Source organism: Dipteris shenzhenensis, chromosome 4, assembly GCF_047967505.1.
Source record: "Dipteris shenzhenensis isolate YYH24624 ecotype China chromosome 4, Dip_SZ_1.0, whole genome shotgun sequence".
In the NCBI taxonomy this organism is placed as follows: domain Eukaryota; kingdom Viridiplantae; phylum Streptophyta; class Polypodiopsida; order Gleicheniales; family Dipteridaceae; genus Dipteris; species Dipteris shenzhenensis.
This window is the reverse complement of record NC_141599.1, coordinates 54854199-54876270: the sequence shown is the minus strand read 5'-3', so window position 1 is coordinate 54876270 and position 22072 is coordinate 54854199. Positions and strand designations below refer to the sequence as shown.

At 41.1% G+C, this 22072-nt stretch overlaps 1 protein-coding gene across 7 annotated transcripts in view; it reads left to right on the top strand.

Annotated features, from left to right (window-relative positions):
* Window positions 1-22072, top strand: part of LOC147903062 (uncharacterized) — a 116589-nt gene that overhangs the window by 7260 nt on the left and 87257 nt on the right. For all 7 annotated transcript variants that reach the window (XM_087374154.1, XM_087374150.1, XM_087374152.1 and 4 more), the window contains one exon: window positions 14982-15076. In XM_087374154.1, the coding sequence (XP_087230280.1) occupies window positions 14982-15076 (95 nt within the window). The remainder of the gene's footprint in view (window positions 1-14981; window positions 15077-22072) is intronic.

The following is a 22072-nucleotide window of genomic DNA, read 5'->3' as shown; positions in this document are numbered from 1 at the left end:
CCTATTGTTCCCGAGGAGGAGCATATGATGGATCTACGAGGCGGGGATTACCAAGGGCTTTACAATGACCAGGAGGAGCATATGATGGATCTACTAGGCGGGGATGACCAAGGGCTTTACAACGACCTTGTCACCAAATAAGCTTTCTAGGATCTCCTCAAAGGCTTGGATCAGTGTTTCGAAGCATCTACTACTGACCTTACCAATTTGGCTCGTCAGTTTAAGATGCTTGAGGCTTCTGTTACGATGATGACTACCACTATGCATGCCCTTACACACATGGATGCTATGGCCTTGTTCTAGGCCCGAATGTCACTCCGGATCCATATTCGGGGGAACAGAAGGCTAGGACTAAAGAAGTAGTGGACACATGGCTTCACAAGTGGCAAGTCCCCTTCAAATTTCACATGTACTCTGACGACAAGAAGATTCAATTGGTGGTTGGCTATCTTTCAGGGAAAGCCCTCCTGTGGTGGAAGGAATTGCGGCCACAATGCACCACATGGGCTGATTTCGAAGATAACTTCAAGGAGGAATTCTTGAGGACTACGATATTGTGAGCAAATTCAGAGACCTTGATATGGTTAGGAACAATCTCTCGTTTGAGACCTACCTACAGAAGTTTAGATCTCTGCAAACACAGGCATCAAAGATGGATTCCACCACTTTACTTGGATTTTTTTGTGGCTGGTTTACCAGATTCCTACAAACTCCAAGTGAAGAACAATAAAGGTACGTCTCTGTAGGAAGCTATCTCGATTACGTGCATTTATGATGATATGATGATCCCTGCAAAGAGTCTTGCAAAGAGTGCCACTACGCATGACAACAATGCGAAGAATAAATGTAAGTTTACTAACCAGTCTTCTGGCACCAATGAGGGAAAGTCCCAAGACAATCCCTCAAAGAATCGATCTAATCTGACTAAGGGCAGTAGCCAAGATCGGTGGTTCCTTCATTCTTTATGGCTCAAGAAGGAAGGACGGGTTTCCATTGCGAGGAACGGGGACATACGAAAGCGAATTGCCCAAGTTTAGTGGTAACCTGCACCCTTCAGTCTCAAAATTAAAGCAAGGACAACGTTCTAAGTCGAAAAGCTGCCAATGCTACAGGTATTTCTGTTAACGTTCTTACTTGTCCTATTTCCTGCAATTGTACTTTTAGTCATACGCTGTTTGGTCCTAATGATCTATCCCACTCTTATGGCGAAGTAGAGGAACAACGAGTTCACATTCTTTTCGATCCCGGAACCTCTCACAACTTTGTTCATCACAAACTTTTGCAGAAATTGTGGCTGGATGCGACATTGAGTGATAACACATATGAGGTCCATCTTCCAGCAGGGAAACAATCTCTCTCTCCGGATTCAAGACTTGAGACTATTTTGCAGTGCTATATTTTGCACTTAGATTACGTAGACTTGTTACTTGGCATTGAGTGGTTTAAAAGTGCAGATCGGGTGGAAGGATCATACTTTTTCTATGTTACACATTTCTGTATACAATGTGACAAGATACCCCCCTCATAGGGCCTTCTTGTAAATGCGGTTCAGTTGAGCCATATGATTAATATCTTATGATGTTTATTCTTGTTTCTTGAGTCCATTTTCTTCATTTGTTGCTTCTGTAGAAGACAAAAATTAATTAAGTGTGTTTGAACAAGATGAAGTTGTTGGCTGAATTCGACGATGTTTTTCCTATGCAACTGCCTTCAGGATTACCTCTTGAAAGGTCAGTAGATCATCGAATAGATGTGCTCCTTGGTGCCCAACCTGTAAGAATTCCAACTTACTGGATGAGCTAGGTTGAGGAGGATGAGTTAGCAAAACAACTTTAGGAATATCTAAACTTGGGATATATTTGGCCCAATAAATCACCTCAGGGTGCACGAGTTTTGCTTCAAAAAAAGAAAGATAATACTTGGCGAATGTGTGTGGACTATAAGCGTATGAATAAAGTAACAATTAAGAATAGGTATTCTCTGCCTAGATCTGATGACCTCTGATAGATAGACTTGCAGGAGCGAAGGATTTTTGTAAGATTGATTTGCATACTAGTTATCATCAGGTATGCATCTTTGTGAGACATGGTGAAAGGACAGCTTTTAGGACGAGATATTGTTAATGAATTCCTTGTTTTACCTTTTGGATTGACTAATGCTCCAGCAACCTTTCAACAGATGATGAATGACTTGTTCCAAGATTATTTAGGCAAGTTTGTTGTTGTGTTCCTTGATGATATCTTGGTTTACAGCAAGACCTTTGAGGATCATATATCTCATCTAAGGATTGTCTTGGATTTACCAAGACAGAATCTACTATATGCCAAGAAAAGTAAATGTGACTTCCTTATGAAGGAAATCATTTATTTAGGACACAACATTTCACGGGATTAGCATTGACCTAGATCGTATTCAAAAGCTTTTAGAATGGCCAATTCCCCAAAGCGTCAAGCAACTCTGTTCTTTTTTGGGCTTTACTGTCTTTTTAAGGAAATCAGTACGTGATTATTCTAAAATCACGGTTCCCTTGACCAACGTGTTGAAAGGTCGTGGCCATAAGTCAAACCAACCTATTCCCTTGACCAACATGTTGAAAGGTCGTGGCCATAAGTCAAACCAACCTTTCTCTTGGAATGAAGATTTGAACAAGGCGTTTGATACTTTGAAACTTTGTATCAAGGAAGCACTTGTTCTTGTGTTACCCGATCCTAGTAGACCTTATATCTTGGAGACTGATGCTAGTGATTTTGCAATCGGGGCAGCAGTATTCCAAGAAGGAAGTCCGGTTGCGTTTGAGAGTAAAAAGTTCGATGACACTCAATGTCGTTGGCCGACGATGGAAAAAGAACTTTATACAGTAGTGTATGCACTAAAGATTTGGAGACACTACCTGTATGGTTCTCGATCTCACATCTTGACTGATCACCAATCAATCAAGTATGTATGTGATGGAAATGATTTGAGGGGCTGGAAAGCGAGATGGGTAGAGTTGACACAGGATTTTGATCTTGAGATTAGGTATTGAAATGGTTAATTGAATAATGTAGCTGATGCGTTGAGTCGAATTAAGATGTTAAATGCTTTATCATTTACCCAGATATCTTTTGACCTATTTCAATCCTTGAGAGGGCTTTGCGCAACTGATAGTTATTTCAGTTTATACCATAACACACAACCATGCAACTCTCACACACACACACCACAATTAACTCACCCACACTACACCCCTCCCCAACACAAGCCATAAGAAGCATTGGCACAATGCAAAGTAAAGAGCAAGCAATGTCCAAACATAGCACAAGACTAATATTTTGAGAGCACAATAAGAGCAGATTGTTCCAAACATAGTGCAACAGTTGTTCCTGCCATATTTGCTAAGAAAAGAAGTATAACTCATTGAGAATCACAAGTTTCTTACATAAAATAAATCAAAATGTGTCTTTGTCTTATGGACCATAAAGTAAATATAGTTTTCTAATGAAAAAGCATTAAAGTAAGGGGGAGGGGGAGACAGAGGGTCCTCCCTAATATTTATAACCATTAAATTTGGTATTGAAAAAGGGAAAGACATTTCATTCATTATTCTTGAAAAAATCATTCTTTGAAAGTGGATAAAGGCAACACAGCACTGATGAAAGAAATATTGTTTTCTCTAATAGAATCAAGCAACATAATTTCTCCTCTTTGACATTCTCTTTTTAAACTTTTATACCATTTGATTTTTGTGTGAGTACTCCCTCCTTCCATGTGGATTGGGTCGTTTTCTCGTTCCTTCTTGAGTCCAGGATGGGAGCTCCATGATTGACCAAGACTTAGGGATAGTGATTAAAGTGCAAGTGGCAGGAGGTCAGTTGATGATTCGGAATGGCTTGCTGTTCCAAAAGGATAAGATTTATGTACCATACTTTGGGGATCTTAGATCAAAGATTCTTAGGGAGTGTCATGATGCACCTAGTGCGGGACATCCGGGGGTACACCGGACTTTGTCTCTTGTGAAACACACTTTTTATTGTCCTAAGATGACACAGTACAATTAAGGCTGAAAGGCTAGGAGTGCGGGTTTATTACAGCCATTGGAGATACCCAATAATAAATGAGAAAGTATATCCATGGATTTTATTACGGGTTTGCCAAGAACGCGCACAGGTCATGATGCCATATGGGTTGTTGTTGATAGATTGACAAAGATGGCTAGATTTTTACCTACAAGCTCAACCATATCACAGTTTGCGAACCAATTGTTTAAACTATATGGTTTGCCACTTGACATAGTCAGTGATAGGGACTCCAAGTTTACTAGCAACTTTTGGACTTTAGTGTTTGAGAAGTTGGAGACTACTTTGAGTATGTGTTCCTCGGAGCATGCACAATCCGATGGCCATACAGAAAAAGTAAATCAACTACTGGAAGATATGCTTCGTGCATATGTTTCCAAGAGATTGTCTTCATGGGAGTAATATTTACCCATGATCGAATTTGCCTATAACAGTGCTAAGCATTCTAGTACTGGTTTCAGTCCTTTTATGCTGATGTACGGGTTTCAACCTAGGTCTCTAGTCATGGTTGGATACCAAGGGATTAAGAATGATGCTGTAAAGACATTCTTGCAAGACATAAAAGAGGAAGTTCTAGTTTGCCAAAGAGTCTATCAGAAGTGCCAAGAGTCTATTAGAAGTGCCCAAGATCGGGACAGATTTTATGCTAATAGACATCGTTCTCCTAGAGAATTTTCAGTGGGAATGTTGGTGTATTTGCACATTCCCAAGGAATCCAAGACACTTAGTACTGGAAAGGTTCCGAAGTTATCCCCTAGATATTGTGGTCCGTTTGGAATTAAGCGACGAATTGGACTAGTTGTATATGAACTAGAATTGCCTCCTCACATGAAAGTACACCTTGTTTTTCATGTTAGTTGCAAAATATCCTCATCAGCACAGGGAAACTAGACTAAAAGAAGTGTTGGGTGCTGATGATCAGCTTGTTACTCCTCAAGAGATTATAGACGTTGCAGATTTAAGCTTTGTACCACATGAACTTGAAAGAATCCTTGGTTTTTGTGAATGAGAAATTAGAAATAGAAGTTTGACGGACTACAAAATCAAGTGGAAGGATCGTGTCGAGGAGGATGCTACGTGGGAGACATTGACTACCCTTCAAAGAGAGTTTCCGGACTTTCTTTTGAACTCAAGAGTGAGTTCTTAGAGGTAAGGGAGTATGCCATGTGCATGGATCATATCTGACGTGTGTTAGTCACACGAGACTAGCTTAGGAAGCCTGGGGAGACTTACGGCTAGATGCAGGCAATTCTCGAGCTGAGTTGCATTGGCACTGACAAATAACAAATTGGTGATCAGCCTTGAAACCCTAAAAACGAATCACTCATGGTAGAGTGGATCTTCAATTTGTAGCAGATAATCACCAAGCTAGATTTGAATTTCATAGATAACAGGGAAAAACAGCATTTGATAGCTTCATCCTGACGGGGAGCTGCATCAGATTTCTTATGGGAAGCAAAACAAACTGAGAGAGGGGGAGAAAGAACAGAGAACACACACATTGGGGCCTAGAAAATGGGCTGGAACTCCCCCGAAGGTCTTTTTTGCAATAGAATAAACTTTGTACAACTGGCTCATAAAAGAGTGTGAGGTTGAGTACAATCTTGCATGATCTGGGAGCCCTGAGGCCCTTCTTTTATAGACTTGGGCTAGCAAAAAGATAGACCCGTTTTTAATCTCAGTGTTTTTACAAAAATAGACTTTCTTGCTTTTTGCCCTCTTCTTTAATGGCGCCATCTCTACGGTGCTTTTTGCCTTGTGGGACTTGCTTTTTGCCACTTGCTCAATCTTTTGAGCCTTTTAGCACTCTTCCAAGTCCTACACAAACTCCAACACTTTAATGCATTAACGGTTAGCAAAATTCATGCATTCCTAGTTCTTGGACCAATCCTAGTCCCTTGTGGGCATCCCCACAGTTCTCTTTTACCAATGCAAAGCAAAAGTAAAAACACTAAAACTTATTTTAGTTAACCAAAGTCAACTTTCTTTGACCGCAGTCAATTTGATAAAGACTCCTCTTTATTTCTTGGAGAAATACCAATTGCTGACATCCCCTCGGCTTCTAATTAGTTGTCCCAATTGAAAAGCTTCTTGATAGACCTGTAAAATTTGAGGATACCTCGTTTCTTTTGGCATTAATTGCCTAGTAGTTCTTGTACTTGGCAAGATACCTACAGATAAACTTGCCTCTGGGTGCTTTTGTTCTTTGTGCGGTAGGCAGTCTGTTCTCATTGGAGGATCTCCTCCATTTCTTCCACCTTAGGTGGCTCTTGGAATTTGGCAACTTCCGATCGTTGACTTAGATCGATATTGTGGCATTCTCTCAGCTCCTTTTGGTCGACTGGCCTTCTAGGGTACTAGGCAGCCACACGCCCTTCTTTCTACACCTAAACACTTGCTTTCCGTATGGAGATTTTTGTTTTTCTTTGGCATTTCCTGCTCTTTAAGAGCACTTGGTAGCCATAGGCCTTTTTCTAGGTGTTTTCTGCTCTTTAAGAGCACTGGGCAGCCATACACCCTTCTTTTCTTGGCATATTCAGACTTTTTTTTTCCCCTTCTTGGCAAGTCCATACCGTTGTTTCCTGTGGAGTTGATGGTTTTACCTTTCACAAGCCTTGACTCTTGCCATTTATGCTGGTGTGGAAGGAAACTGCTTCAAAACAGTCATAAGACTCTAATAATAGAAATCCATCCTGCTCTTTAAGAGCACTTGGTAGTCATAGGCCTTTTTCTTGGTGTTTCCTGCTCTTTAAGAGCACTGGGCAGCCATACACCCTTCTTTTCTTGGCATATTCAGACTTTTTTTTTCCCCTTCTTGGCAAGTCCATACCGTTGTTTCCTGTGGAGTTGATGGTTTTACCTTTCACAAGCCTTGACTCTTGCCATTTATGCTGGTGTGGAAGGAAACTGCTCCAAAACAGTCATAAGACTCTAATAATAGAAATCCATCAGTTTTTCCATATCTGCTTATCATCTTCCTTGCAGATAACCTCAAAAGTTCCATAATAAGACGGACTACTTCTTCCAAGGGCTCTTGCGTTCCCCTTCTTTTACTTGCCTAAATCCTGAAGTAATATTCTTTTTCTGTGCTTCCAAGGGCTCTTGTGCATTTTCCCCTCAGCTTCTTTGACATAAAGTCCTCTTTTTGGATGTCCTTGATGTTGCTTTCTTGAAACAAGCTAAAGAAAAACACTTGACTTTTCTCCTTGTATTGCCATATAAGGGTTAAGCTTTCAAATAAACACAATGGAAATTTCATCAACATAAAAGTGATACTTAGCCTTGATAAAAATGTTTCTTGACAGAGGACCATTCAGCCACCATGTCTCTTGGGTTGTTATACTCCCTCTTTGGCCCAAGTCTTTTGGCCACATGCCTTCCGTGAGGAAATCTTGAAAGTATCCTGGTTGTTTCTTGCTTGGCTTTGACTTTGGAATTGATGACAGCCCTTATGCCACATACCATAATCTATGGAATCTTAGAGATTCCTTCTCTTGGCATCCATTGATGAAATATTAATTAAAGTCCCTTTCTGAAAATAATATAATTATTAGATTCTTGGTTACCAGCTCCATAGAGTCTTGAAGCACTAACTGATCCTTATATCTGGTGGTTGGGGTGCCTGCTGTGGTTGTTGTACCACTGGTGGGGGTTACTGGTTTTTGTTGTTGTTGCTGAATCACAGGTGGGGTTACTACTTGTTGTTGTTGTAATTGGGTGGTGGTGTTGTTATTCTTGTTCCTCTTTAGATGATGGCTCCAATTCTACCTGCTGTATTTTGGGAGCTACCAGTACTGACGTTGACTTTGATCTCCCTGTCTGCAATGGGTTGAGCTGAAGATAACGATTGTTCTGCCATTTACCAGTGCAACAGCTCCGACACTGGATGCGAAATCCTTCTAGTCTTTCAATTGAACATCTGGGGCAATCGTCTATGTTACCTTCATCGACATTTAATGCCTCATTAGATTAAAATTCAACATCTACTTCGACCATTGGATTTCTCCATTGTTGCTGGAGTAACTCTTGTTTGAGCCGAGACTGGTATCGCATGTAATAGGAGCCAAAGCCCTGCCCATCATAGTATTTTGACATACGGTCTTCAGTATCCCACTGTCCATACTAGCACACCTTCCCTTGATGGACTTCGAACAAGCAAGATACAAAACGTCTTCAGATTCCATCATCGGAGCCGTCGAGTAGTTGCGTCTTTCTGGAACTCTGGATTTGGGACGATCAGACTCCCAGAAATGGAAATTGCTTCTTGGTTACTTTACTTTAACTTCGTTGGTCCCTATGCCCATGAACTGAGAGGACTTTCCTTCACTGTGCACATTTAATCACTCATTGGCCCATGTCAAGGCTCTTCAGAGGCATCCTTGATCATCTAGAATTGATCGGCTCTTCGAACCCACAAGATCACTGGATGTTAATAGGGTACAATACTCCGTAGGAATATGAATAGAGATCTTGGAATAGAACAAGAAATACACATTTTGAACAATATTCTGAACTCAGAACTTCAAAACAACTGCCTTTATCATTTGATACAGGAGAGGGGTTAGGAAAGCTCCCCTAGTGTGCTGTCCTGGTAGGTGACCACTGCAAATTTTAAAGTGCCTTACATTCTTGACTCTGTGAATGAAAAATGATAAGGTCCTCAATGGAAATTCTGCATCATTCCATCTCCATTCTCATACGCATAGAGAGTAAATTTTGATGGATTACCAGTTTAGATTGTTTCATCATACACTTATCTAGGGGTTCTCTTTCCTTGCCCTATTTTAAAGATGAGACGAGCAATGCATTCCTGTTTGAGCAGAGGATATGCTTCATTAGCAAGGCTGGAGAGACAGTGCTTCCACTCATACTTTCAGGACCCTCGGGCCAAGGCTCTCCTTTTCGAGACTCCTTGGTCTGGACAGCAAGCATGTACGGTAGCCCTTGTTGGGGCGGATCTCTCAGATGCAGAGTGGGCTTGGGTGAGCATCTCCAAGCTCTCATGCTATCGCAGAAGATAGGAGTAAGCGGTCAGTTCCTCAGCAAATCATTTACGCTGTGTTTAGGTCATCTCTAGTGCAGTTGGATGCGGCATTATAACGGTACAAAGGTTGCATCTCAGGGCGACGTAGACTACCATGGCTAGCACTATGCTCTTCTATGGCCCTAGCAGGTGAGGGTGATCAGAGATGCTAGTATGCACACACATGCAAGTGGTTTGAGAGATTGGGGCTCCACATGGAGAGATTACCCCCTTTTCAGTATAGCATTGATGTGCCATTTCTCCCACTCGGGTATCATGAGGTCAACCAAGTCATATGTGAGGACCTTCTATAGCTACACACATTCACGACTTGGTTGGCACCAAGTGGGCTCTTAGTGAAGCTCAACTTCTACAGAGACCATTGTTTGTGCATCTCTGATGAGTGCTTTATTGATCTTGGAGGGTATACTCAGATTTATCTCCCTCATTCATTGCCGATCTCTATTGGAAAATTTTTGGTTTCATCTCATCGACTCTGCATTGAGTGTGGGCGAGCTAAGGGAGTATCCAGGGGAGGCGCAAATGTGCCTTCTATGATCTATAGGAGATCGAGTCAGAGGAACACTTCATCTTTAGGTGGTCGGTGTACTACAAGATCCGAGGCCACTACCATTGTCTCTTCAGAGATAGCTTCGGACTCCTCTCCCACTTCCTTTCTTATCCAGATCAGAGATGCCTAGACGCTTTCATCCATGAGGTAGTTAGGCACCAAGAGCGCTTACTCAAACCACATAGACAAAGAGGAGACACATAGGAAGCATCTCAGAGTATGATTACAGAGTTCTTCCAGCCAAACCTCATAGACCACTGCATCACGGGCAATCGGTGAGGTAGAGATCTAGAGCCAGCGACACGACATAGGGGGGACGCACAAATCATGCTTGGAGGCACCCCTTCTATGTTCAGGACCAGGGCACGATCGACAGGGGTTACCATGGCCCTTGTCAAACACAAAGCCATTGGATTTGATGTGATATGGTGATGATGATGATGATGATGTTGATGTTATGACTACTTAGCACTTAGCATGGATGATGATGCTCGTTTTAGTAGCTCCACCCTTTCAGCTTGTTGTATCAGGATTCTCAGAGTCTTATAGACGCATCAATCTTCCAAAGACTCTAATAAACTTTCTTTCTTTCTTTCTTTCTTTCTCACCCTCTACGGCAAACACCTATAAGACCTTGGGTTATGATGTCTTTTCTAGTCAAGGAAAATCCCTAAATGCTCTCCAGGAGTAAGGATGCTTTCATGTAGCCTGAGTAACCAGGGGGTGGCCTGCGTTGTTCCATATAATAGACTGCATGTCAACCTCATCTTGAATCTGTGGAGTGGTGTGTGTAATTGAGATCTGATCTGGTACCCCTGCAGGGAATGCAGCTCCAAAATTAGTGAGTAAAAGAAGTCTTTCCATGCCTGGTTGCCAAGGAGAAAAGCTCTAATGACAAGCTTACCTAGTAGGGCTCTGCACTAGATGTCGAGGTTCATAATGTTCAAGCCACCTTCAAATCTAGGTAAGATGATGGTGTTCCATGCTACTTTGGCTCATGTATCAACTATGCAATCACATGCGGACCAAAGGTAGTTCAATCTCTAGTCCTGGCCAATGCAAGAATGCCAAGAACATAAGAAGCTCCAACAGATGCAATGTACCACGGAGAAGCTAAAATAACCTGGTTTACAATGAGAACTTTGGAGGCCAAATCTACAATGGTGGTACTCCAATACAACAGTTTCTTGGATGGTCTCTACAACTCAAGCAAGCTATTGATTAGATCTGACATCCATAACTAGCTGGCATTCCAGATATTTGGATTTAATGCCTTTCTCAATCTAGGTAGAACCTACTTCAATCCTTCAAGTTGGTGTGTCCAGATTGGTTAATAGAAGCTCTTGCTGCCATACAAAAGGCCTCCAGAGATGCTCTAAAAGGGTGTAAGTTCTTGATAGAAGCCTCAAGGAAAATGGTTGTATCAAATCCAAACTCTCTTTCAAGAAGTTCTTCTTCATTCTGCATTGGAAGACGAAGTTCAGTGATTCTAGCATGCGAGCAAAAAAATGCAGCTCATTACCTCTGCCACAAAAAGGGAAAGAAACCTGTGAGAGGACACCCTTGTTGGAATGATATGGAGATCTAAAATCTATCTTGTCCTTTGAATAGTACCCTTTTGTGGGCTGATGACCGGTAGCCCATTCCAAAATTACCAGAGATGCTGCTACCGTGTACAAATCTAATCGGGGTATCATGAATGAGATAGGGGAGAAGTGGTTCCTTAGTGAGAATCGTATTGGCTGTGCCAAGAAGAATGATAGGCCTCCATTCCATGATCAGAGTCTTATCTTCCCTTTTGAGGATGAGGTGCATCAAGCCTTCCAAAAGAAAGGAAGGCATGTCTCAGATTCTTGATCTCTTGGAAGTACGAGGTGATAGAATCTCCAATGGGGTTTCATTGATCCCTTTTGAGGATGAGGTGCATCAAGCCTTCCAAAAGAAAGGAAGGCATGTCTCAGATTCTTGATCTCTTGGAAGTACGAGGTGATAGAATCTCCAATGGGGTTTCATTGAGTGATGCAGAAGGTTGGAGTGATGCAATCATCACCTGGGCATTTGCATTTGGACAAGGCCATCTTCTGTGACACAGAAGTTGCATTTAAGAGTAGTTTCATCTCGGGAGTAAATAAAGAGGGCATTTGATGCCAAATCATGTTTGGCTTTCTGCATCTTCCTGGAGTAACAGTTTTTGTAGTGGAGGCAATGATAAAAATTAGTTGCATTTGTCTAGCCACCCAATGTGTTACATTCCAGTTAGAACGTAGTGTTACCTCAGATTGATCAGTGACAGAAAGTACTAAAAGAGACCAATGGTAATGTTTATAAATGTAAATAGTTGATGGTTAGGATTTGTCAAGGATTTAGCTGTTGAAGTCTTTGATGATTGGGGTGGGAGACAGCCAGAAGCCTTTGAGGCCTCCGTGCCTGTTAGTGTGGTTTAGTTCTTTAACCATGCACCTAGGGGTACATGCCTAGGAGCAAGAATGAGGTTACTGAATTAGTTGAAGACCAAAGGGGTGTAATTGATTAAATGCATGGGGACAGGATTAAGACTTAGCAACAGGCTAAATATAGCATGAAGCCTTGTAGAGATGTGGGGCACTTCTGTACATGCTTTGGGTGAAATGGTAATGTAGAATTATGTTTGAAGAATTGCGACTCAAGCTGAGTCGATTAAGTTGCTATACATTGTGGTTTGGCTGGGAGGAGAAACAATGTTGGACACTTGTGAGATTTTTTGAGAGATGAAGGACTGGATTGTTACTAGTGGCATCAGCGCCGAAGGTTAGGCGCTCGAGGATTACACTATGTGTTAGGCTGATGGACGTGTTGTTGAGCGATGGTCGGCGAAGGCAGATTTTAGTTAAAGATTTGAGCATAGCAAATCATCATTGGCAAGTGGCTGTTGACAAGACAGTGCGTGATGCGAGCATGAATGGTCAGTCACCCCTGCAGATTTGCGATTCTAGGAGGAAACTTGTGTAACCAGAAGAAAAGTTAGTTTGGTGCGAGTTTCAAGTCTGGTTGAGACCTGTTATGTGTCAGTTGGGGGGGAGATAGCCTGCCAGCAATACTTGTGGGTTCCCATACAATGTTTATTTCAATGAAAGGACAGAGAGAGTATAGTTGTGTATGCGTCATCGAGTTTGTTGAGACTTTCCTTAGGTCACGAGAAGGGTAATCCCATACACCGCTGGTTGTGATGGGATTGCCCACAGGCCATGATTGGAGGAATTTGACTCTTAACAGAGGTGACAGATAAGATGGGAAGAAATACAGTTTGAAACAGCTCCGCTCTGTAGACCTGCCGCAACCTTTCGAAACCAAAGTAAGGATCAATCCAGTAATTGCTTTGGGATCCAATACTAGAAGATAGGAACTAAAACAATAGGGACCCTATGCGTGAGAATTTGGAGCAGGGAGCCAATGAATTCAACTTTGTTTGAGTTTCAGGATTCCTTTGTTTTCTTTTTTCAAGTTACAGTTTCATATTTTGTAGATTTAGGCTGTCTTATTTCCCTAGTATAGGGAAAGTACATTAGCTTTTGTCTATTGAGAATTGGGGCATTTCCAGCCTTTAGAGTTGCAGTAGTTTCAATAGTAGGGAAAAACAGATCAGTTTTGGTTTTAGCAGAGTCTTTTTAATAAAATAACTCCAACCAAACAGACCGACACAAGAAAAGGCAAACTCAGGTCAATATGGAAGGGAACAACTTCCTAGAAATGGAGATAGAGGACGATGCCTTTCGTGCGAACCCCGTAGTATCGGGAGTTCGGCTGGTGTGAACCCTGTAGTATTGGGAGTTCAGCTGATACAAAAGGTACTGTGTCCCATGGCATATGAACCCAGCTCATTAAATACTAGGATTGGAAATTTAGAGGATGCCTTAGAACAGTTAATGGCACAACAGTTGCATGCTAGAGAGAGGTAGGAAGAATTACGAAAAACCATTCACACCTTGACAGGAAGACCCTCCAGGGAAGAAAAAGGATGGAACTGGAGTCCAGTGTTCATATAATGGAAAGGGATAAAGTCAAGTGGGATAAAGTCAGGGGATAAAGTGAAACGTGAAAATATGGAGGTAGAATGTCTGAACATCATTGAGGCATGGCTTCACAAATGTGAGGAGGCATTTGCCATTTGTGAAGTTCATAATATATAATGATGATTCCAAAGACCACGCACATGTTCATAGAAGCTGCAGATAGGTGGTGGATGAAGCAGCAAAAATACAATGTAGCTCTAGTCACTTGGGAAAGCTTTAAAATGGAGTTCAGAAAACAGTTTCTACCCCTTGATGAGGTTTCTAGAGCGTTTGATGATTATGGGTACCTCAGGTAGAGGAATGTATCAGTAGCAGAATATACTGATAAAAGTGCCTAGGCGGCAATGAAAAGTGCCATCCCGATACATCTGCTTGGACTAAGTGGCACGTCCTCTTGAAGCTAGAGTTGCTACTTCATTAGGTTTAAATATGGGTAGAATCAAGGTTAAACACCCATGCTTACATTACCAATCATCTGCTCTGGGAAGGCATCTAGTAGAGTTGGAACTCTGCTACAATAGTTCCCTGTCCAAGACTTTGATGATTCTCTACCACTCACAATGGAACTTTGGATGTAGAGATATGACTGTTCATATCACAGCGGCCTTTGGCCATCAGCCTCTCCCTTGATTTCAATCATCTGCTAGCTAGTTTCCCACATGGAAGAGAGCATTAACCACATCCTCTAAAGGTCTAGCTAGATGATCTTGTTCTAAGGATCGAAGGAACTGTCATGACCTCTCCTTTTGCATTATGGAATGCCACGTGACCAGCTACTAAGGTAGGCCATAGGTAGTGCAAATCCTTATTAGACTCCATCAAAGGCAAGCCTTAAGCAAAGATTCTCTGGGCATTTGGGCATGGCATTTCTTGCCCATACCTGGTATATGTACGGCTCCCATCATGGTGACTTCAAAGTTTAGCATGGTTGATCATCATGTGGCTCGAGATTTTTACTTTCTATTTTTTGTGCTTTCTTTGTAGGATGCCACTTCCATAGGTTACTTGACTGCCATCATTGAGATTGCTATAACCCTAGAAAGAATTTTATTTTTTCCTTGTGTTGCTTTCATCTTAGCTAATTGGGCCCATGGCTCATTAAGTATGTAAGGTTTTCACTTAATAGAAGATTTTGAACTAGCAATAAACAAAAAGAAATATATTGATCTAATCACAAGTCTATAATTCATTTACAGAAATGTATTGATCTAATCAAAAGTTTAAATGTGTTTTGAGTATTGGACTGATAGAAACTTAGAGCACATGGAATTTTGAGTTTGCAGCAGGAGGGTCTTAAGGAAAGTAGCAATCAGGGGTCGAAGGCAGATAAAAGCAGAGAAAATGATCCATCAAACACTTTAAAGCGAGAAGCTCAAAGGTTTACCTTTTTCACCTAGTTTCATAAATTTGTCTAGCTGTTTTTAAAATGTACTCAGCAAACTGGCGATTTTTAATGGTTTTTTTTTTGAAAAAATTTCCCCTACAAGCCCAAAATAAGATAGACCTTCACATTGACTTTTGGGTTAATATGTTATCTATATGTAGTCACACTTTGCTGATAGGTTATAACGACTACTTATCAAACATGATTCGAGAAGACGTCTCTGCTCACTGATTTTGCTTACTAATGCTATGAGCTATATTATCTCATGCAAGTGAATTGCCTTTTGGAAGACTATTGCTAGTGATGGGATTTGGAACACTAATCCATTCATTAATGCATGATGGCATTCATATTTTCCAGTGTCCGTATTAGAATGGGGCATTATGAGAATGAATGCCGGAAAAGGAAGCAGATGAGGTCAAGGACAGCAATTCCAAGACACTTCCAACATGCAAATCAGTCAGCAATATCGAACAAGAAATTATGTGACAGAACATCTCTTCGCAGCAGAGATTGTTGAGCACGATATGCCTTTGGATGGTGGGCTGCCAGCCCTTTATTTGAGGATCCCGCTCATGATGAATATGCACCTCCAGATGGTTATATTTCTTTGTAGCCACAAGCTGTGGCAGATGCTTTTTCAGATGAGAGTACTATGCTCCCCTTTGATGAATAGAGTTGTATTGGAAGTGATGCATGTTTGGGACAGCTGTTCGATGCTTTCGAATGTGATAAATAGTTCAGTAATGAGGAGCTAGAAGATCTCCAGGTCTATGATTATCACGGTGATGAAATCCTCATAGCATTTGATGAGGATCAGCTTGCAGCCTAGGCATGAGCATCTCATGGAGGTTGCTTACTCTTAGACACCTCCACTTCAGATTTATTGTTGATTAGCTCAGATGCTAGCAAATGCATAATAAGTCCGGGGGATTGGTTTCAATCATTAGAGTAGTGGTCTTTGACGAATATATTTCAGGTCTTTGAAAGAACTTGCTTTTTGAGTCAGCCATATGAGATGATGGGAATAATGTACTCTTCACAAGGATTCATTTAATAGAGTTGTGGACTCATGTACCATATATGGAAGCCTTTATTATATTTGATGGCAAATTGATGCAGAGAGAAAAACTTAATGTTCCACATCTGGAGAGCTCAATACGGGATTTTGGCATGGAAGAATGGCTCACATTAACCCCAAAAGTCTTCGCATCTTGAAAAGGCTTAATATGATGGCTGCCTTGAGGGTTGTGCTTATGTGAAGATGCATAGGTTGACATTCCAAAAGTATGAGTGGTGTATTTTTTGAGCAAAAAGTCAAATAAGTTCTCTCAGTTTCTTGAATTCAATGCTCTTGCAGAAAAAGAAATGACAAACAAGATTAAAATTGAATGTTGATGTTGATGAGCCAGATGTGGATGCTTCTCTATATAGGTAGTTAGTGGGGAGTTTATCTTATGACCACTAGGCCTTCAATACATGGCACATCCTAATTGGCGGGCAGCCAAAAGAATCCTCAGGTACATCCAAGGTACTATGCATTTCAAGATTTTTAATGGGCAGTCCAAAACTCTACAGTTGCAAGGAAACTTTTGATAGTGATTGGGCAGGTAGCAAAGACAAAAAGTCTACTATAGGCTAAACTTTTTGACTCTATTTCATAGGTGAGCAAGCAGCAAAACTCTATTGCTCTTTCTTCCATGGAAGCTGAGTACATGGCAGCAAATTAGTATGTGAAGCAATTTGGCTTCAAAGGTTACTTGTACTCTTGACATAGCATAGAAGGGTGTAGTCCCCATTGGTGCGACAATCAATCATGCCTTGCATTGGCCAAGGATCTATGGATCATTCTTGCATTGATGGCAAATATCAGTTCATCTGTGAAAAGGTGGAAAATCAGCAGGTCCATATAATTTATTGTTCTACCAAGGATAGTCAAATGGACAAAGTTTTCAATGTAGAATTTTGGACTTCTATATCGAAATATCTTATGCGGTGGCAGAAGCCCCAAAAGCTAAAAAATTTTCAATGTAGAATTTTGAACTTTAGAACAACAAAAATCTGAATATGCTTGGATATATTCTAGTCTTACAAAGGGATATTTTTCTATTACCTTATGGGACATGCACACTCTTGAATTTTCGTCCAAGTGGTGATCAAATGTTCAACTATATCGAAATATCTTACACTGGTGTAGAACCCCCAACGGGTAAAAATTTTCAATGTACAATTTTAGACTTTAGAACAACAAAAATCTGAATTTGTACGATTGGATACATTCTAGTCTTACAAAGGGATATGTTTCTATCACCTGAGTGGAACATGCAAATTCTTTGAATTTTTGCCCAAGTGGAGTCTAGCAAATCATTACACCGGTGCAGAAGCCCCAACAACTAAAAATTTTTCAGTGTAAAATTCTGGACTTTAGAACAACAAAAATCTTAATTTGTACGATTGGACATATTCTAGTCTCACAAAGGGATATTTTTCTATTTCCTTAGTGGACACACAATTTTTTTAATTTTTTGTCCAATTGGTCATCAACTGCTCAACTATATCGAAATAACTTATGCGGGTGCAGAAGACCCGACAGCTAAAAATTTTTCAATGTAGAATTTTGGACTTCAGAACAAGAAAAATATGAACTTGTACTATTGGATATATTCTAGTCTTACAAAAAGAAATTTATCACTGAGACTTTACCAAAGCATACAATTATTTTGTGTGTAGGCATCTCCTTGGTGTACAGCTTGGCTTACGAGATAACTTGTTTATTTAGAGGAGGATTGATGATGTATGGAATCTCTAAGAGTCAGGTTAGGCTCTTAGAATCTTTTTACTTTATGAGGGGATTGTTTGGCTATGTCCACCATGGATTGGATGGGTTGTAATACTAGCTTGCAATACGTGTAACCAATGCATAGGATCTTAGATGATTTGTAGGGTTCAGATCTAGAATCTGAATTGAGTTCAACGAGGGTCTAGGATCCCCCATACGTGGGTGCAATAAAAATTTGCACCGTTTATATGGCACTAGGTTTAATGCAGGTCTTGGGCTTAGGCTGCTCTACAAAACTCACATTTCAATGTATTTCAACGTCTGTGCAGTTGGGGGAGGGATGTCAACATCATTCCCATTTGCTACAGCAGGCCTGTAGCACTCTCAGGAGTACAGTGATTCCTGGTCCCCATCTCTGGAGAATTCTTCCATTTCATCCTGAAGCTGGTCCACATATTTGTTGAAGATATATACAGCACTTGGTTGCACTGCAAATTATTTCTAGCTATCCAAGTACAGAATACTGAAGTCAAAGAAGAACCACTTTGAGCTCAACACAATACCATGCTGTTCACTCTATGGATTTAGCACGTGGTCTTGTCTCAGTTATGACACGTATTGTTTTATTATGCTGTTCACAACAGATCTTTTCTGACTGAAAAGTTTTGTAACTCCCTATGTGGAGACATGGTGACTACATGTAAAATCTTTGAATAATATAGACCTACTTTTTCTGCTTTAATCTTTCTCCAACATTGTGTGTTTCTTTGCTTTCATAAACTTCACACAATGTTTCTACATATGGCCACCAGATCTTTCCAGTTGCAGGGCATGTCTATTGAGCATCTATTCCTATATCAATGCTCACTGCTTTACATGGGTATCCTCCTTGCAGTGACATGCGACCAAAATGGCATTTCCACAATCTAAGTAAGCAAGGCTTCATGCAAGCACCGGGGTACCTAGAAATTCTCTTACCTTGTATGAATCACCATGGGTCAGCTTGGGATCTCATCCCATATATTCCAGATGGATGCAAGATGCTAGATCACAATCACCCGGCATCATAGGGATTGAGACTTTGCACTCTTTGCAATACATAGCAGTTAAAGATAGACGAGCATGTTCAGATGTGATGCCCACATACTGAGGGGGAGCCGAGAATGAGTGATGGAAGAGCAAAAACGAGATGCTGTATTGAATATGTTGATACAACAACTTGAGGCTCAAGAGTGAGCCAATATGACAAAACCCTAGGGCTAAATGCCCTAACTAGACTAAGTGTCCTAATTGACCTAGGTGATACATGTATTAACTGTACCAATAGTCCTAACTGACTATAACTAGGCCTACAAGGCACACACCAAGAAATAAGTGGCACCTATGGATAGCCCATAGAATGGCCTACAAACCCCCCTCCATGGTATGGGCTGAAGTATCCTGGACATAGCTCAAGATACCTGAATATCTAATGTCATGGTTGCACATGTTCGTCTTGTAGGGATATAGCAACCTATGACTGTATAGAGTACAACAGATCAAGTTACAAAAGGTACTAAGTTTAAAGCTTGCCGAAAAGCCTCAAACTTAAGTCGAGGTAGAGCCTTCGTAAATAGATCTGCCAAGTTGTCTTCAGTGGGAACATAAGACAACTGAATCACGTGCTGATAATCGCTCTCGGACATAGTGATAGTGAACCTCAATATGCTTTTGTGCAAGCATGGAAAACAAGATTCTGTGCAACAGCCAAAGCACTCTGACTATCAGTGCAGATGACGGTAGGAGCAGTCTGACATGCATAAAGATCTGCAAGTAGCTTGCGAAGCCAAATACACTCCAGTGTAGCTGTAAAGGTTGCTTTGTACTCAGCTTCATAGCTAGAACTAGCAAATGTACTCTGCTTTTTGCTAAACCAAGAAACACATGAAGTATCAAGCATGAAACAATTGCCACTATGTGACACACGAGGGTCCGAACAACCAGCCCAATCAGTATCAGTGAATCCATGCATGACAAGTGAAGTATCAGCCACATAAAGAAGACCTAAATGCTGAGTGCCTTTGAGATATCTGAAAACACGCTCCACGGCATGCCAATGGTGCATAGATGGGCTGTGCATATATTTGCTCAACTATGAGACAGCATACTATAGATCAGGTCTCATATGGCATAAGTAAATCAAACAACCAACTGCGTGCTGATAGAGAGTGACATCACATGTACGCTGCCATCCTCAGAAGGGAAGTGAAAACCAAGCTCTAATGGTGTGGATACTAGCTTGCAATCCTCAAACTGAAAATGCTGCAAAGGCTGTCCAATGTACTTGAATTGTGACATCAAAATGCCTCCCTCACTGCTAGCAAATTGGATGCCCAGATAGTAGTGCAAAAGACCAAGATCAGACATAGCAAATGTCTTTTGCAAATCAAGCTTAAAATCTGCAATTTGTTGAGCATGTGTCCCAGTCACAAGCATGTCATCCACATAAAGGACTAAAATCAGCAAATCTGTCCCATGCTTGCGGATGTAAACTGTAGCCTCTGTAGGGCTGTTTTGAAAGCCAAGTGTGAGCAAATGCGTATGAATAATACCAAGCCCGAGGTGCCTGCTTCAATCCATAAAGGGCTTTCTTCAAGTGGCATACCTTGCTTTTAGAACCTTCAACCTCAAAGCTAGGAGGTTGGGAAACATAGACCTCTTTCTGCAAATGCCCATGAAGGAAAGATGTCTTGATATCAAGCTGATGTACCTCCCAATGAAACTGGGCATCAAAGGCAATAGCATTGCGAATAGTAGTGATCCTGGAAGTGGGAGAAAAAGTCTCCTTAAAGTCAATGCCTTGCTGCTGAGCATAGCCCTTAGCAACAAGACGGGCTTTGTAACGGTCCACTGAACCATCAGCTTTCCGTTTTATTTTATAAACCCACTTAGTTCCAATGGCATTCTTGCACACAAATCCAAGTGTTATTTTGATGGATAGAATCCAATTCAGCTTGCATAGCCTTCAACCAACAATCATTTTGAAAGGCATCTTGATGACATAAAGGCTCTTCATTGCATGCTGTAGCAACCAAAGCATAAGCAACAAAACTAGCATGCTCTTTCCGGACAGCTGCTCTAGTACAGGCTAGTAGACCAATAGATGGAGGAGGTGGAGATGCTGTATTGAAAATGCTGCTACAACAACTGGAGGCTCAAGAGTGAGCCAATATGACAAAACCCTAGGGCTAAATGCCTTAATTGGACTAAGTGTCCTAACTGACCCACACTGATGCGTAGGTATCCTCGTGCTGAGGAATGATCTGCTGATCGAAAGAGGTGGTGATCACTGGATCCAAGGATGATGCAATGCGGCATGACTGAGCTGATGCTGAAATGTCCTAAAGACTAACCTGTTGATCTCAACTTAAGGTGGAAACTGTGTCCATGATAAGCTCCGTGTCAGAGGTGAAAGCATCAGTGATGGATGCTGGAATGGAATCACTTGAGGAGCGGAATGCGCTATGGCATAAATCTTCGCATGCAGTTGGAACCTAGGTGGTACATGTACTAACTGTACCAATAGTCCTAACTGACTATAACTAGGCCTAAAGGCACATACCAAGGAACAAGTGGCACCTATGGATAGCCCATAGAATGGCCTACAAGGATCCACTATTACTCCACACCATCTTATATAGAAAAGGAGAGGGCCTTGGGATTGCCAAACTCTATTATTTCTTGTGGGATAAATTTCCAAGTGCTTCTTAATGTCACCCTGATTCACCAATTAATTGATTACGACCAACTTTGAACGATCGCAACAAGAGCTACATTCAATAGTTACAAGTTTCCCTTGAACATCTACAATTTGTTCTACCTAAACCATTCACCATCTTTGTAAATGAGTTTATATAATGCCAAAATATACAAATAAACAGTGAACAATTCAGAATCAATACTACATAGCCAAACATAAGAAGGGACTTTATGCAATAGGTGGGCTATTAACTCAAGTCTCCGATAACGCAAGCATTAAAGACCTGAGCACTGGTCGTCAATAAGCACAAATTGATGCAAAATTATATTGCCATGGACTTGGTTCTATAGTTTAAGGTAACCTAGTGAGCACTTGTTGAACAAGTAGATGCATTTATTGCGCATTTGTTGTGGAAAGGACATAAATAACAATGTTAGAGATGAAGCGTGCAACTAAAAACTGGCAACTACAA